Below are 16,564 nucleotides of genomic sequence, written 5' to 3'. Positions count from 1 at the left end.
ATCTCGCTGTAGTCTCGCTAACTCTCGCCAGAGCCACCACCAGAGCTATTATGAACTCATCAGGTTTTATAATGTGCAGAACGCCGAAAAATAAAAGGTTCCGAACACATTAGTAGGGGTGCTCTACGTTTGAACAATTTCTAAAATAAGGTTAATTTTTTACAAACAAGAATATCATCATTTTCGTTTAAAGTGACAATTTCGTTAGTTTTATGGTCAATACAAATGCTTGTCAGCAAATGCAATTTATAATCAAGTCAGATACTTACAGACGTCTGGCATACTAATTGTTAGTCCATTATTTACACATTAAATTGTCAGCGGATTTTCCGGTATTTCCCTATCATGATAATGAGCACATGGTGGGTGTGACCGAACGGCAGAGGATGCTCACTCCTCCATGGCAGCTGATCCCACATCTAATGTTTTGGAGGTCCGTGTTTGCTCTGCTCCTAACTCTTATTTATCCTTTAAAAGCACAATGTGCTTCATATAGACTTTAACAAAAGTATGACATTTGGAAAGACAAGTGAACATGCATTACCTTAAAATCTGTAATAAATGTAGCTGTTCATTTAAATATTATAGTCAATAAAACATTCTTCGTTTGTATGTAATTGAAAATATTTATCAAATTGATTATATGATTACATGTCATTCTGTTATTTTGTTATCTGCCTGTGGAATTGTTTATCTACAGAAACATTATTTTCTTCGAAATTTCATGGTATGTCCTCTGATTCTATTTGTGATCTTTTTAAGTTTTAACCATAACCATCATGCTACGCTCAAAGGTAGTTCACAACTTCTACAAAAAACAAAACAAATATCTGGAATGAACTGTAAGTATAAGACACTTCCACTTTCAGTTTCCTGCGATATTTTATGTATGAATGATAATGAATACTAGCATGACAAAAAAATACAACGAATATGTATTTTTTTTCTAAATATGTAAGAAATTAGATACTTAGCAAATGTGCATTATCAAAACAATGCGAAAAATGATAAGGACAACACTTTCATTCCGGGACGCAGTGAAAACTGGTGATATTTTGTATTGATTTCCTTGTGGAGTTGCTTTGTAGTTTGTCAAAATATATAGGATATATTTGGATTCTGTTAAAACTTTGCGAATGCAATTTCTTTACCATTTTCTAAAATTATATATAAACAATTACCTGAGAATTCCTATTACTATGGGGTGAGTATAATTTTTGTTTAATCTGGTTCATTTGCTAGAACGCACATCTTTATTTGAAGAAAATTAAAGGCTTTACTTTTTTCACAGAGAAAACAATAAATGCCGTTACAACTTTTTCTTCAAAGGAACAACTTGTGTAGGTAAGGGGATATTCAGTACTCTTTTATACATGTATTTAATATTAACTCAGAATCAAAATTTACCAATATATAATTGAAGATTTATTTCAATTTTTTGTATACTTACAATGAAAGACTATTATTATCAGAATGTCCTCCTGGTTACTATGGTAATAACTGTAGTGTACCATGTAGCCGGGGTTTCTACGGGAGTCTGTGCTCACAAACATGCGAGTTGTGCCCCTGGGAACTGTGCGACAGAGTTACGGGATGCCCAAGTATTTTTTAATCTTTATTTTTATATTTATTTGTACTTATCACAATACACAGAAATATACAAGTATCAAATAAATAATTTACTTCTAATATTCTCTGTATTTGTAACAATTTAAATTCCAGATACTACCTCAACCAATACTAAGTCCACAGTTTTACTCACTTCCAGTATTGACACAATAACCGTCAGAAGTACATTGAAGGTCACCACAGAGATAAAACTAGAGGTCACAACAGGGACCACAGCAGTTCCCACATCTACTGTTCAGAGTTTTCCTTCAACTAATATATTCCTTACTGCATCTATAAAAACTCCAAAGTCTACAACACCGTTTGTTATTCCACAGTTAGAGACGCCATATAACTACACTCCTGTGATTGCAGTTACGGGAGGGGTCATTGCCTTATTCCTGGCTATACTAGTGATTCAGAGTTCATTGAAGATGCGGCTAAAGAAACAAAAGATTACTAGAGCTGCATCAAGATTACCAAAGATACCAGTAGAAGAACAAGAAATATATCATGAAATTGACGACATGAATATGGTAATAGATAAGCGTAAGCGGGATTATCAAGGCATAGAAAAAAATAAAAAGTATTGTCATGTGTCACACTTATATACAGCAAAAACTCATTCATATCAAGAAATTAAAAATTCTTCGCAAGACGTAGAAAAGCCTGTGATAGAAACAGTACAAGAAAATAATCAATCCTCTACAGAAGGAAGCAACAGTTCAGAGGAGAGTGGGTCCTCATACCTTAAGCCCCAGAAAACAACGAATAAACACAGTTACATACAAGTAGTGGACCCGGATATACATAATGTTCCCGTGTCAAGTGTCCATACAGACGAGGAGCAGGAGAACGATTCCTCTTCTCAATATGATGACACTGTTAACCATTCTAGTGCTTTAATTCTGTCCATTTCTGAGGGAGACTACCTTGACGTAGAACACGGTTCGGATAACAATGCAACATATCTTGAAGTTGTTCATCAAGAGAAATAAAGATACATTATAATCATATTCTTACGTAGAAAAGTATCATAGTTTACAGTACGACATTTAAAATGATAAATTTTTTGTGAATAAAATGAATGAAATAAGTATTAAAAACTTCTTTAAACCCATTTATATTAGGTCTGTGTCTTTTAAATGTATAGGTAGAATGACCAATTAAAAATTGATTTTTAATGAAGTTATCTGCAATTTAAAATAATCAAATGAAATAGTGCAACGTTGTGCACACAAATCGTCTTTCAATGATAAGAAACTTTTTAAGATGGTTTCTTTATAAATATGAGAATTCGTGTTTTCTCCTTTTTTTAATAACATATCGAAACAGACATTTCATTTCAATTATATACAGTAGTAGCCAACTTCACATATTTTAAAAAGAAAATCTGAAGAAGAACGGTTCGTCCAAATTAATATTTTCTTACTAGTTCTCGGAAAGAATGTTGTAAAAAATGTAATTCTTTTTAGTATGTCTTACAATATGTCTAACTCAGTAGCACCCTAAAGTCTGATTTGCAGATCAAGTAAGTTACAATGAATTATGAAATTTAATGGGTAAGTTATCAAATATATACATATAAGTTATTGCTCAATAAAAATATTCACGAACAGAAAATATTTTCAAAGGAGATATGTACAACTTCTTTTTCTTTTTCAACATGAACAATTAAGTCATATATTTAGGGACGACTTGTAACTTATATTATACAGGACAATGGGGATATTAAACAGTTTGTGAACAAGATGTCTAAGAGTAAAGAAGAACATTCTGTTACAAGACAACAAGATACTGTATAGCAGGTTAAAATCGCGGTCGGAAAAGATCGCGATTTGTTCAATTTTCAGCAAATCGCGGTCGTTTGAATTCGCGGAAAGGAAAAAAAATACATACATTTTTTAAACAGTACTTGCAAGAATTTTTCTTAAGTTATATATTGTGTGAACTAGCTGTCATTTCCAGTCTCTATTATATCGCATATCAGACAGGAAAGGCAAGTCTATATATTGTGTCAATTGTGAGCCCGATTGAACAATTACGATACACCAGACTGATCCCGATTTGAAGTCAAAATAATGCTACGCATCCAGAATTTTTTTTTGTTTCCGAGTCCAAATAAAAAAAATTATACAGTACTGAGTAGTCCAAATGTTGAACTTTTAATCATATAATTGAAATTAATTAATTGTTTCTACCCTGTTTACTACGCTTGTGCCTTGATTAAAGGTAATGACTGAGTGAACGTACGGATGAAATTATACAAGCTAATTATAGATTGCAAAATTACCGTAATCGTTAGCCATAGAAATTAATTTAACAATGCATAAGCTTTGAAAACACTAATAACAACTACGTGTGTGTAATTGATCCATACGCTCGCATAAGTATAAAGACAGTCTACATCTAATCACCGATGATAATTAAATTTCAGTTTATCCTTATAAATAATTTCAAGAATTATTCACTGTATGTTGAATTCGCGGAATTTATTTTTCCGCGAATATAGCGAATATTAACTCCGCGAGTTAATTTCCTGCTGTACTGTACTAGTACATACCGGTATAACAACAAAGCTTTTTGATAAACGTGATTACCTAATCTTTTGAATCGTCAACTTCACTTATTTATGCAGCAATATACCTTTGTCACCTGCATAACGGGGACCCATTGGAAATAAGAAGACCCCTTTGGGGAAAAAGCCATACTGACTTCCATGGGCTATCCATGGATTTAGGCATATTCAATATAATATATTTATTTGATTCATAGGAAGAAATTCTTCATAATCACTTGTCAGTTTTGAATACTTTTAATATTCCACAGAGCCAAAATGAATTTGAACTACCTTTTATGTTTTGGATTCCGAAACTTCATAAGAATCCTTACAAACAAAGATACATTGCAGGTTCCAGTAAATGTTCAACCAAGCCTCCTTGGTTACTCCTCACTAAGATATTGACAGTAGTGAAGGAAAAACTTTAAGAGTACTGTGCAACTATTTATTCAAGAAGTGGTGTGAATCAGATGTGGATACTAAAAAATTCTAAAGAACTTTTGGACAATTTGAAATCACAAGACGTTACAAAAAGCAACAGCTTAAAAACTTACGACTTTTCAACTTTATACACAACAATTCCCTACGACAAATTAAAATCCAGACTTTTTTATATCATTGACAGCTGCTTCTTCAATAAAAATGGAACATGTAAATTTACTTACTTTGTCATTGGTCATTTGCAAAATTATTTTGCTAAAACAGATTCTGATTGCACTCATAAGTACTCTAAAGTTGACATCAAGAAGATGCTTGAGTTTCTGATTGACAATATTTATGTGTTTTTTGGAGACCAGGTATTCCAAAATTCTATTGGAATACCCATAGGTACAAATTGCGCTCCGTTATTAGCAGACTTATTTTTATATTCATATGAAGCAGAATTTAAGCAAAATCTTATACGTGAAAAGAGGAAAACTCTTGCTGTGGCCTTCAACTCGACATTTAGATATATCGACGACGTATTGTCAATTAATTATGGTAATTTCCATTCCTACGTCGATTCAGTATATCCTGGTGAGCTTGAGATAAAAGATACCACAGAGTCCGACACTTCTGTTTCATACTTGGATAATTTACTTGAAAAAGACATTAATGGTAATCTAACAACCAAGCCATATGATAAACGTGATGACTTTAACTTTTCTATCGTCAACTTCCCTTACTTATGCAGCAATATACCTTCATCACCTGCATACGGAGTATATATATCTCAGTTGATTCGATACGCAGGAGCATGCTCTAGGTATGAACAATTTTTAAAACGAGATAAATTATTGACAAGCAAGTTGATGAAACAAGAATATCAACAGTCTCGTTTAAAGTCAGTTTTGTAAGTTCTATGGTCGATACAATGACCTTCTCAGCAAATACAATTTATCGTTGAGTCAAATGCTGACTGTTTTTCATACCAGTTGTTAGTCCATTACTTAAACACTGAATTGAATTGACGACGGATTTTTTTCCGTTATATCCTGATCATGACAAGGAGCACACGGCGGGTGTGACCGGTTCGGCAGGGGATGCTCACTCCTCTATGGCACCTGATCCCACCTCTGATGTTTCGGAGGTCCGTGTTTGCTCTGCTCTTATTTTGTATTGTTTTATGGACTTTGAGATTGAATACTGTTCATTATCTGCATATCCTTTATGCAAAAAAATATTAATTAGTTAATCTGTTTTATAATTCATCTCTTATACCATGGCTGTCTATTTAAAATTTAAAATGTGTAGAATACTCACACCTCAATGTTCATGTACATTGCATAATGTCTTCTTGAATAAAGATAATTATTTTATATCTCTGGGTTGATTCCATATGCGAGAACATAATTTACTCATAAACAATTTCTAAAACGAGTTAAATTATTGACAAACAAGTTGATGAAACAAGAATATCAGCAGCCTCTTTTTTTAAAGTGAACCTTTCGACAGTTTGATACAAATATAATATAACATTGAGTCAAATACTGACTGACTTTTTTGACATTGGTTGTAAGGCCATTATTTACACGCTGAGTTATTCACAGATTTGTCAGTTATTTCCCGATCATGACAAAGAACACATGATCGATGACAACGATCACACGGCAGAGGATGCTCACTCCTCCATGGCACCTGATCCCTCCTCTTATGTTTTGGAGGTATGTGTTGCTCCAATCCTATTTTTAATGTTTAATGGTCTTTTGAGCTCAAATACTGTTCGTTATCTCCATATATTTTATGTTCCATAGTCCTCCTGGCAGACAACTGAAATTAATTTTGTTCAAATAACACTGTGTAGAAGTGAATGAATGTCATTTATTAAAGAAAATGACGAAATGTAGTAAAACATATTTAACTAGAAAGGGGGTCAGAAAACGAGAATTAAATATAAGATATTACATATCTTTATCACAATGTTGCACAGTCTGACCCCCTGCACCACAATCTCATTGTAACATGATATATGTACATAGAAAAAAGGGATTAACCAGACTAATTAAGAACTCAAAACATGGAGAAACGTTGCCATGTATAGTATACATATATCTTCAGTTGACCCCCTTCTAAACATAAAAAATTCCAAACATATATGGAAATGCGCTTCACCATATATTTCAATCATCAATACAATTTGGATAGATGCATGAAGAAATTTTTTATAACTTTTTTGTTTATAATTTGATTTGCAAAATTCGACTGGGATTGGGAAGCAGGCAATGCATATTTTAGCCCTCTCCCTGAATAAAAAACATTATGAGATACAATATCAGTTCAACAGACACTAATCCTAATAATGATAAGAAAGCAGGAAATATCATCTTTGTTGTATAAGGAAAGGGAAATATACTTCTAAAACAGGAATAGAATAATTGAAATCACAAAAATTCAAGATTTTTTTAAAATGACACCACTTATCGATTGTTATTTAAAATAGAAATTAAAGAGAAGGATTTAGGATATCAAATTATAAAACAATCGTTGCAAACTTTTAAAAATATATATATAATATAATACATGTATATGACTGAAAGAAGAAATTTCATACGATCAAAATAATGTTGATAACAAGTTGATTTCCACTAGAGCAGGAAACAAAATAACATAAAACCCCGGCCGCTGATTTCATCTAATATCCAATTATAGATTTATACAGGAAATCTATCTTATATAACCATGGTACCTCTCTGAATCTCATACATCGGAATTTCCGGTATAATTGTTTGCAAATGTTTTCTAGTTTGAATATTTTTTTATCAATAAATATCTTTTAATTTTTGATTCTTCGAATTCAGAGTTTATTTTTGTTTTACAAGTATATTTATTTAATATAAGAGCAAACCTTGTTCATTATATCGTTCTTAATGACACCCAACGCTATTGGTTGGATTTGAATTTATTGTTAAAACTACCGCCAGAATACATATTGTAGTTTCTTTTGAAAGCCTTCAGCCTTATAGAAAGAAGAAATACTTTGTTCAAAATCTCACAGGTAGTAGATAAACGTCTTCACCTCAACTACCTTTTGTAAAAACTTGAACAACAATTTCATTATTTTATTTGACGTTTATTGTGAAACATGTTATACTATGTTATAATTATTGTACTTCAGATGCTCTTATTTCATTGCCGTGGATGTGAAGGATAAAAGCATCAAATATGTGTGTTTTACTGATAAATTGATTTGGGAGGGGTTGGATAAAGTAAAAATTCACGGGTGTTTAGGTCTTGGTTTATAAATATCTATGCACTTTATTGATTTGTAAAAAATGCAGTTTACACCAGAAATGCCGACGTTACCGTTTTTGCTTTTTCGTGGCTGTTTGAATAAAATTGAAGTGCACTTTTAATTTAATGTACGATTTTTACAATGCGATTGAAATCATCTATACAGCATATAGTTTATGAACATTGTCTTGTATATATATTGTGCATGTTAGAGTAGTAAGTAAGAACTCTGCCGCACCCGTTGCGGAGTTTATTTGTAAAATTTATTATTATTATTAATTTAAAAGTATAGATAAATCCTTCAATATATCGTGTAATATGTTTTAATAAAAGGAACTCTGCCTTAGAGGTAAATAAACACCATCAGTGAATAAACATCAGCGGTTTTTTTTTTTTCTTTTTTTTTTTTTTTTTTTTGTTTTGCAATTAACTGATAGAAGATATGAAAGATAGAAGTGTATTTTTCTGTGCCTTCTTTTGTAAAACAGGGCCCTATACTATATTTTGTTAAACAACGAGGACCATTTATTTATTATTATTGTTACATTCTTCTGTTATTTCTCGCGGTGATGTTGTCAGTCAATGACAGTTTTCCCAATAGTCTCTGTATTGTTTTAGACCTTTGTGAACAGCAATAAACCGGTCTTTTCAGGTATTTATTAAATATCTGTGTATATTTCGTGAAGAAAATATTTAAAGAATTAACATAAATCACAGAATAATCATGTTTATATGAATGTCATTTAAGTATATAGTGTATAAAGTATATATATCTAAAGTATTTTTCATTGGTATAAATACCATTTTAATCAAATCTAATTCAAATTTGCATATTCTATTTGAAATTATATATCTTTAGATATTTTTATTTTTCACAGATGGTGATATTAGCTCCAGTAGATCGATTATCCTAACAAATATGCAAATTATGCAACAAAAACTATATACTCCTCTGGATGACAACCTTAAAACAAATGCCCATTTTACTAATAACAATTTATCAGAGTCTAATCTGAGAACAGCGTTAACAACGCGGTTGCTGTTAGGGCTTCTATCTTTCAAAAGTACTTTATAATTTAGTGTATTTATGTATATAAAGGAATTTATGTGATCTAAATACGTAATAAATTGCATATTTTTATTAATTACCAATTTGTTTGAATTCATGGGTCCCGAAGGGTTTTCCGGGTTTTATACTTAAGCGTCCTCTAGTAACGGCTATTAGCCTTATCCTTATCAGAATAACATTTCGGCTCAAAAATGTGGTTTACAAATTTTACCCACCACCACCCCTTCAATCCTCCATAATTATTGTTATTGTAGAGAATACATGTACTAGTTTCTTTTATATAAGGTGCCTATTGTTATTGCATGACTTTTGTTATTGTAGAAAATACATGTACTAGTTTCTTTTGTTTAAGGTACTTATTGTTAATTTTGTAGAAAATATATGTACAAGTTTTCTTTTGTATAAGGTGTGGGATGTTTTTGGGCCCCACCTTCTGCTGCATTCTGATATTGTAAAATCTGTAATCTCATTTGGCATTTGTAATAAATGCTCTATACACACACACACCCTCTTTATTATTTAACATGCTGCAGAACAGAGCTGCAAATGTGCTTCAGGTTCACATGAACCGAATTGTTCATCAGTTTCAGTATTTAAGAGCACATAATACTAAAAAACTACTTTTGTTTTGTATCAGCAACTTTAACCTTCTTACATTAACCTAAAAATTACTTACTTTTGAAAAAACTTAGCCTTTGCGTTTTAGCTAATTTATATATTTGAAATAAACGTTTGACCCTAGCTATAATTTCTGAGCAACTGGGATAATGTATTTCACATTTTAAATGACCATTTCGTGTGTAATATTCTTTCCTTTGGTACCATAATTTTGGCCCCTTTACCTTGAACTTGAGTTGACAAAATTTATTCTTGGTCATATCTTTTGACTGATTAGTGCAAGTACTTCACATGTGTGTCCCTTGTGAAAACAATTTTCTTTTGATTTCCAACATTTTTGGTTTCTTTACCTTGAATGATGTTTGACTTGCAGATGAGACACTTTATCTGTTGTCAAGAACTCCCTTAAAGGAGCTACATTGTTTACAAATACATTTTATCTTTTTTGTCCCCTGCTTTCACGAAAGCGAGTGGACATTAAATTTCATTTGTCTGTCCGTCTCTCCTTCAGTCTGTCTAGCTGTCCGTCTGTCACAAAAACTTTTCTATGGTAAAAGACTGACCGCAACAACAAGGAAGTTTTTTCCTGAATTACAATATCTTGAAAATCATCAATGAAGACTAAAATTTTATCAAATTCAATAAATTTAATACAAACCATACAACGAATAACCATGATTTTTTTTATTTTGGAAAAATATAAATTATTAATTTTAATTTATTTATCTTACCAGATTCACTATTTGACCAAGATTTACAGTTATGTATTTACTTGACAAAAAGAGTTAAACTTTTTCTTTATAATAGCATTTGGAATAAAAAATATCTTAAATAATCTGGTATGAACTGTGGACCATGGATTCGATAAAAATCCCATCTTAGTGTATCTGTAGCTTAATCCTTACATGTATTTTCCTTCTTAAACATGATTTTTTTTTCTCGAGATAACTTAGTGATTCTTTTTTGTTAAATTCAAGAGCGTTTTCATTTTTGTCTAGGAGTATGTTGTTTCTATGAATATTAACAAATAAATTTTCAAGTGCGTTTAATCACAAATGAAATGAAAACCACAACATATTTTTTTAGAGTACGTTGACACCATCTTCAAAACAATCGGAAAGAAAAAATACAAACATGGATGTCCTAAATTTATCGTTTCATTTTAGTACCAAAGGTATTGGCTAAGTTTAAAAAATGGTTTTATTATACATATTTTATTTTAAATATTTATATATATCAAAATAAACAAAACAACAAGCGTATCAATTTTTGATATTATTCTGAGGCCAAAATTCATGATGTTGTATAATGGAAATGAGAATCGTCAGGAAGGACTTGAACAGTTTTCCCGTATTGTGCATTAAAAAAGTTTCGTTTACGAAGTGTTAAGTTGCTTGTCCTTATATCTATGGGCCTCTTTATACTGGCATTTTCTCAAATTAAAAACTTTGGATGTCCAAAAAGGTCAGTTTTATCCTTATGTTCCAAATTATCTCTATGTTAACACTTGCCATAAACATGTATAGTATAATAAACTTATTACAGACCCGTTTTAGTTCAGTGTAGTTACAACTTTCGTGTTGTGGGCGATATGTGTGAAGGTGAGTATCAAATACATTTTTTCTTAGTAATTCATGTTCTTTTTAAAGTACATGTATCTACACTAAATCGTTGACCTTAATAGTGCGATTAATAAATGAATTTTATTACAATCTCAAATATTTCTTTATTTAAGTGGCATCTCAATGTATAGATATATATTAGAATATTCATATTTATGAATACATACATGTCTTACAATTAGAATGTCCCCTGGGATTATTTGGAAACAATTGTATCAACGCATGCTCAAAGGGAAGTTACGGGTGCAAAAATTGCACAATTTTCGAATGCCATCCAGCCTATGGCTGTGAGAATCCAAGTATGCATTTTTATATCTATAATTCTGTATAAGTGGGAGAGCTAGCCTTTATCAATGCTAAAGAATCTTTTTTTTAATAGATATAGAAAAGTCAAGCCCCAAGAAACACTCCTCCTTTCCAGATACTGTGAGAAGTCTGCACGGATATCCGAAAACACGACACGTTCATCTCCAAAAGTCTCTCGGTACACTATACAGGTTGGAGAGAATACTCAAAATCGGGTATTATCCGTAAAATCGCGTATACTCCTTGAAATCGGGGTATCGTTCTATCCGCGAAATTGTGTGATATCACCTTAGAAAACTTAAAGGTGCTTCGACACAGATTTGAATTATTGCTATTGCATTTCACACAAAAATATAATAAAAATCGTATTTCAAATCGAAATTGAAAAGTACTTAAACTATAATCCATAAAATTTAGATTGGAAGTGTTCGAGAACAAAACTTCCTCACTTTGTTAGTCCGTAGTCGGTGTTCTGTAAAGAGTTGAACAAACTGAATTTTGCCGAGACAAAATTTTTTAAGTTAAATTTAATTTCAGTTTCATATTTTGTGAATAGTGCACAAATTAGAAAATTAAGCTTATCAATGGAATAATGCATTGGGACAACATGTATTTTCTTTCTAGAAATTATACTGAAAAATAATTATGCCACCGGGTCTTCTTTGCTTCCCAAGCATTAATTGCTCAATGATTTTAAACTTGTAGGAAAACCATATAAATTGGGTCGCATGAAAATAAATCCCCAATACATGTGTATATCAATGTACATATATCAATAACTGGCATAAAATGCGCCGTTGCTTTATTTTCTTTTACAGAAAGTTGCATGGAATACCCGATTTCTTGGATTCGACGATACGCTAATATCGAAGTATATATGCGATTTTACAGATAATACCCGCTTTTACGGAAGCCAGTTTAGGACCTATCAAAAAATATTTTTTAATCCGATATAACGAATTGTCGAATTTGTTATAACAAATTTAATTCGTTATAACAATTTCTTTGAATTCGTTATAATGAATTTAATCTGTTATAACAAATTTGTTGATTTCGTTATAACGAATTCTTTAATCTGTTATAACGAATTAAATTCGTTAAAACGAATTCAAAAATTTGTTATATAACAAATTAAACTCGTTTAAACAAATTCTAAAGTTTGTTATAACAAATTTAATTCGTTTAAACAAATTCCAAAGTTTGTTATAACGAATTAAATTCGTTTAATCAAATTCAATAATCAGGGCCTATAGAAAAAATATATATGAATTCGATATAACGATTTGTCGAATTCGTTTTAACGAATTTAATACGCAAAGCCCTGGTGGGGGCCCAGGGGGCGAAGCCCCCGGAAGCTCCTGGATTCTAGAGATTTTGTAGGGTAAAAATGAGGTCTACCAAGTAGACATATTTACATTTTCTAGACGAAACTGAGATTTACGTTAACTTTGACAATTTTAAGGGGGGGGGGCGCCGGGTGCGCCCCCCTTAAATCCGCCACTGACCGATTAAAATCATTATAACGAATTCAAATAAATTGTTATAACGAATTAAATTCGTTATAACGAATTAAATTTGTTATAACAAATTCGACAATTCGTTATATCGGATTCAAAAATGTTTTTCGATAGGTCCTAAATGGGCTTTCGTACACATTCTCTCTCTCTCTCTCTCTCTCTCTCTCTCTCTCTCTCTTGAAAATATGCCTACGATTTCTTAAAGCTTTGTTGGAGAATATAATATTTCTAAAAAGATTAAAATTACTTCGATTTTTCAAAACAGGTAGCAATGGAAATGGAAACATACATGTTTGCTAATGTATGGCAAATGTACTAGTTTAAAATGGCTATCTTAAATTAATGTTAAAATATGCGTTTTGTGAACGTTAGACATAATGCTAAATACTTTCAAAACAAGATGTGTTTGTGAAACACTATGCGCCCGGAGGTAACAAAGTTGAACAATACTATTTTTAGCAGATAAGTCACGGTCAAGGTCACAAGGTCATTGACCTTGATGTCATTTGAAAGGATTTTATTAGTGAAGTATGCATACTAGATATGAAGTCTCTTTCTCTCATGGTTAAATAATTATTGCGAAAGTTCTAAAAAGCTATTTTAGCATATAGGTCAATCAAGGTCACAAGGACATGACCTTGGTATCATTTGAAAGAGATTCGTTAGTGGAGTATGCATCCTAAATTTGAAGTCTCTGTCTCTCATGATTTAAAAGTTAAGGTGAAAGTTCGAAAAAGCTCTTTTTAGCATATAGGTCACAATATTGGATATAGAAACTAGAAAATTACAGCTGAACAGTTAAACAGGTCAGGTTGAGTTGGGCTATAAAGTCGTCCTGATTAATGAAATCTGTAAGATCTGACATGACAATTAATTGAATTTCGTGGAAAATGTCTTCAGAGAGTTACCTCTCTTATCAAAATTGTCTTCAGAAAGTTATCTCTTATCAGAGGGATATTACACCTTAAGCAAAGAATCAATATCATTATTAAAAATCGCGATATGATATGGCGATTGTATTTTTGTCCTTACTTTGTATTAATTTGTTTTTCAAGAAACTGATGCAAATAAATAACATTCCTGGATTTAATTCAAGAATTACTATACTTGCCGAAAAAACAAATTACAAAATACAGACGTCGCCGGGGTGCTGAAGTAGATAGAGTATTAACTCTATAGTCGAGAAATTAAAAGTTGATGCATACTTCGTCTGTTTGAAGCTCACTACACAGATCGTTCGAAGGAGACCATATTAATCGAGGTTTACTGTCAAAGTAAATAGCTGCAGAAAAGGAGTTCTCCATGGCGAAATGCCGGGTATGGTTCTGGATATTTGCAGCCTTCCTCCGGCGAGTGGTGGCGTTGGGATATACATAAAAAGGGAAACCTCAAAGAAACAAACAAACACAGGACCACTTAAAAATATCCACTGGACAACAAATGTCCTGCCTGCTTCAGGATCTTTTCTATTTCCATTGAATGAAAATGAATTCTAACAAGACAAAAAAATGAGACAAATAAAGAAAATAGATACTATGCGATTACTCACTATCAAAATGATTCAAAAAGTTGATAAGGACAATTCTTTTTATTCCGTGACGCCGTAAAAACGGGTGATATTTTGTTTTGATTTCCTGGTGAAGTGGCTTTGTAGTTTGTCAAAATATGTAGGATATATCTGAATAGAATTTTATGAATGCAATTTGTTTACTTTTATTTTTCATTCTATAAGCAATTCCTTGGACCTCCCATCACTATGTGCAGTGTTGGGTGAGTATAATTTTCTAAAATTGTTTCATCTGGTTCATTTGCTAAACACTCATCTTGATTTGATGAAAATTAAAGGATTTACTTTTTTACAGAGTAAACAATAAATGCTGTTATAACAATTTCTTCAACGGAACAACGTGTTTAGGTAAGGAGGTATTCCGTACTCTTTTATAGTTAATGCAACGTTAAAATTAAAGTTTACATATACGAGATAATCGTTTAATTGACCAGTATTTGCAATTATGAGTACAATAATAATGATTTACCAATATTATCAGATTGTCCTCTTGGTTACTATGGAGATAATTGTAGTGCACCATGTAGCCGGGGTTCCTACGGGAAGCTCTGCTCACGGACGTGCCAGAAGTGCCCCCGGGAACTGTGCGATAGAGTTACAGGATGCCCAAGTAATCTATTTTTTATCTTTATTTTTATCTTTATTCGTACTTATCACAATACACAGAAATATTCCAATATCAAAGATATAATTTACTTCTAATATTCTCTGTATTTGTAACAATTTAAATTCAAGAAACTACCTCAACCAATGCTGAATCCACAGTTCTAATTGCTACCAGTGTTGACACAATAACTGTCAGAGGTACATTGAAGGTCACTACAGAGGTCAATCTAGAGGTCACAACAGCGACCTCAGCAGTTCCCACATCTACTGTTCAGAGCTCTCCTTCAATTAAAACATTCCTTACTACATCTATTAAAATTCCGAAGTCTACAACACCGTTTGTTATTCCACAGACGCCATATAACTACATTCCTGTAATTGCAGTTACGGGAGGGGTCATTGCTTTATTCCTGGCTATATTAGTGATTCAAAGTTCATTGAAGATGAGGCAAAAGAAACAAAAGATTACTAGAGCTGCACCACGAACACCAAAGGTACCAGCAGAAGAACAAGAAATATATCATGAAATTGACGATATGAATATAGTAATCGATAATTTTAAGCGGGATTATCAAGGCATAGAAAAGAATAAAAAGTATTGTGACGAGTCACACTTATATGCAGAAAAAGCTCATTCATATCAGGTATTAAACAATTCTTCTCAAGACGTAGGAAAGCCTGTGATAGAAACAGTACAGGGAAATAATCACTCTTCAACAGAAGAAAGCAACAGTTCAGAGGAGAGTGAGTCATCCTACCTCAAACCCCAGAAAACAACTAACAGACACAATTACATACAAGTAGTGGACCCGGATATACATAATGTCCCCGTGACAAGTGTCCATACAGACGAGGAGCAGGAGAACGATTCCTCTTCTCAATATGATGATACTGTTAACGATTCTAGTGCTTTAATTCTGTCTATTTCTGATGGAGACTACCTTGACGTAGAACACTGTCCGGATAACAATGCAATATATCTTGAAGTTGTTCATCAAGAATAATAAGATAAAATATTTACATCCACTGAATATTTTCTCCTTTATTTCTTAAGAAACCCCATTGCGTTCATCACTGCATAAACTGCAGTAGGCATGTCGCCTGTACAGACTTCTTAATCAGTGGCTGTTCCATCAATGAAACGTATAAAGACGTTCGCATCATTAATACAATAATTAATCTTTTTTTATCCTACTTTAATTGATTATTTAAACAGATATGAATATAAACAATAAAATGTCTTTCTTTGTTTGTTATTACTGGAATGAACGGTCGCAGCTATTGCAGAAAAAATCTACATAACCCGCTTACGCGGGTTATGTATTTTTTCTGCAACAGCTGCTTCCGTTCATTCCAGTAACAACAAACAAAGAAAGCATT

The 16,564-nt window shown here is 32.2% G+C and overlaps 2 protein-coding genes across 2 annotated transcripts; both read left to right on the top strand.

Moving 5' to 3' along the window:
- Positions 1-801: 801 nt before the first annotated feature.
- Positions 802-2,749, top strand: LOC134267068 (uncharacterized). The gene is made up of 4 exons (XM_062749288.1): positions 802-1,204; positions 1,292-1,344; positions 1,473-1,601; positions 1,723-2,749. The coding sequence occupies exons 1-4, from the start codon at positions 1,137-1,139 to the stop codon at positions 2,604-2,606; spliced, it is 1,134 nt and encodes a 377-aa protein (XP_062605272.1). The 5' UTR covers positions 802-1,136; the 3' UTR covers positions 2,607-2,749.
- Positions 2,750-14,503: 11,754 nt separating this feature from the next.
- On the top strand, positions 14,504-16,195 carry LOC134267067 (uncharacterized). The gene is made up of 4 exons (XM_062749287.1): positions 14,504-14,781; positions 14,874-14,926; positions 15,060-15,188; positions 15,314-16,195. Exons 1-4 carry the CDS (start codon positions 14,708-14,710, stop codon positions 16,186-16,188), a joined length of 1,131 nt encoding a protein of 376 aa, XP_062605271.1. The 5' UTR covers positions 14,504-14,707; the 3' UTR covers positions 16,189-16,195.
- The last annotated feature ends 369 nt before the right edge of the window (positions 16,196-16,564 follow it).

This window comes from Saccostrea cucullata, unplaced genomic scaffold (assembly GCF_032062105.1).
Source record: "Saccostrea cucullata isolate Sc308-1 unplaced genomic scaffold, CSIRO_AGI_Scuc_v1 ctg10271, whole genome shotgun sequence".
In the NCBI taxonomy this organism is placed as follows: domain Eukaryota; kingdom Metazoa; phylum Mollusca; class Bivalvia; order Ostreida; family Ostreidae; genus Saccostrea; species Saccostrea cuccullata.
The sequence above is the reverse complement of the archived record's forward strand: the minus strand, read 5'-3'. Positions and strand labels throughout refer to the sequence as shown.

Excerpts from the sequence above, each read along its gene's own strand:
- LOC134267067 (XM_062749287.1), top strand. The coding sequence starts at position 14,708 with ATGCAATTTGTTTACTTTTATTTTTCATTCTATAAGCAATTCCTTGGA. Across the intron at positions 14,782-14,873 it reads ATCACTATGTGCAGTGTTGG|AGTAAACAATAAATGCTGTT; the intron begins GTGAGTATAATT and ends ACTTTTTTACAG. Across the intron at positions 14,927-15,059 it reads CAACGGAACAACGTGTTTAG|ATTGTCCTCTTGGTTACTAT; the intron begins GTAAGGAGGTAT and ends CAATATTATCAG.
- LOC134267068 (XM_062749288.1), top strand. The coding sequence starts at position 1,137 with ATGCAATTTCTTTACCATTTTCTAAAATTATATATAAACAATTACCTG. Across the intron at positions 1,345-1,472 it reads CAAAGGAACAACTTGTGTAG|AATGTCCTCCTGGTTACTAT; the intron begins GTAAGGGGATAT and ends TATTATTATCAG. Across the intron at positions 1,602-1,722 it reads CAGAGTTACGGGATGCCCAA|ATACTACCTCAACCAATACT; the intron begins GTATTTTTTAAT and ends TTTAAATTCCAG.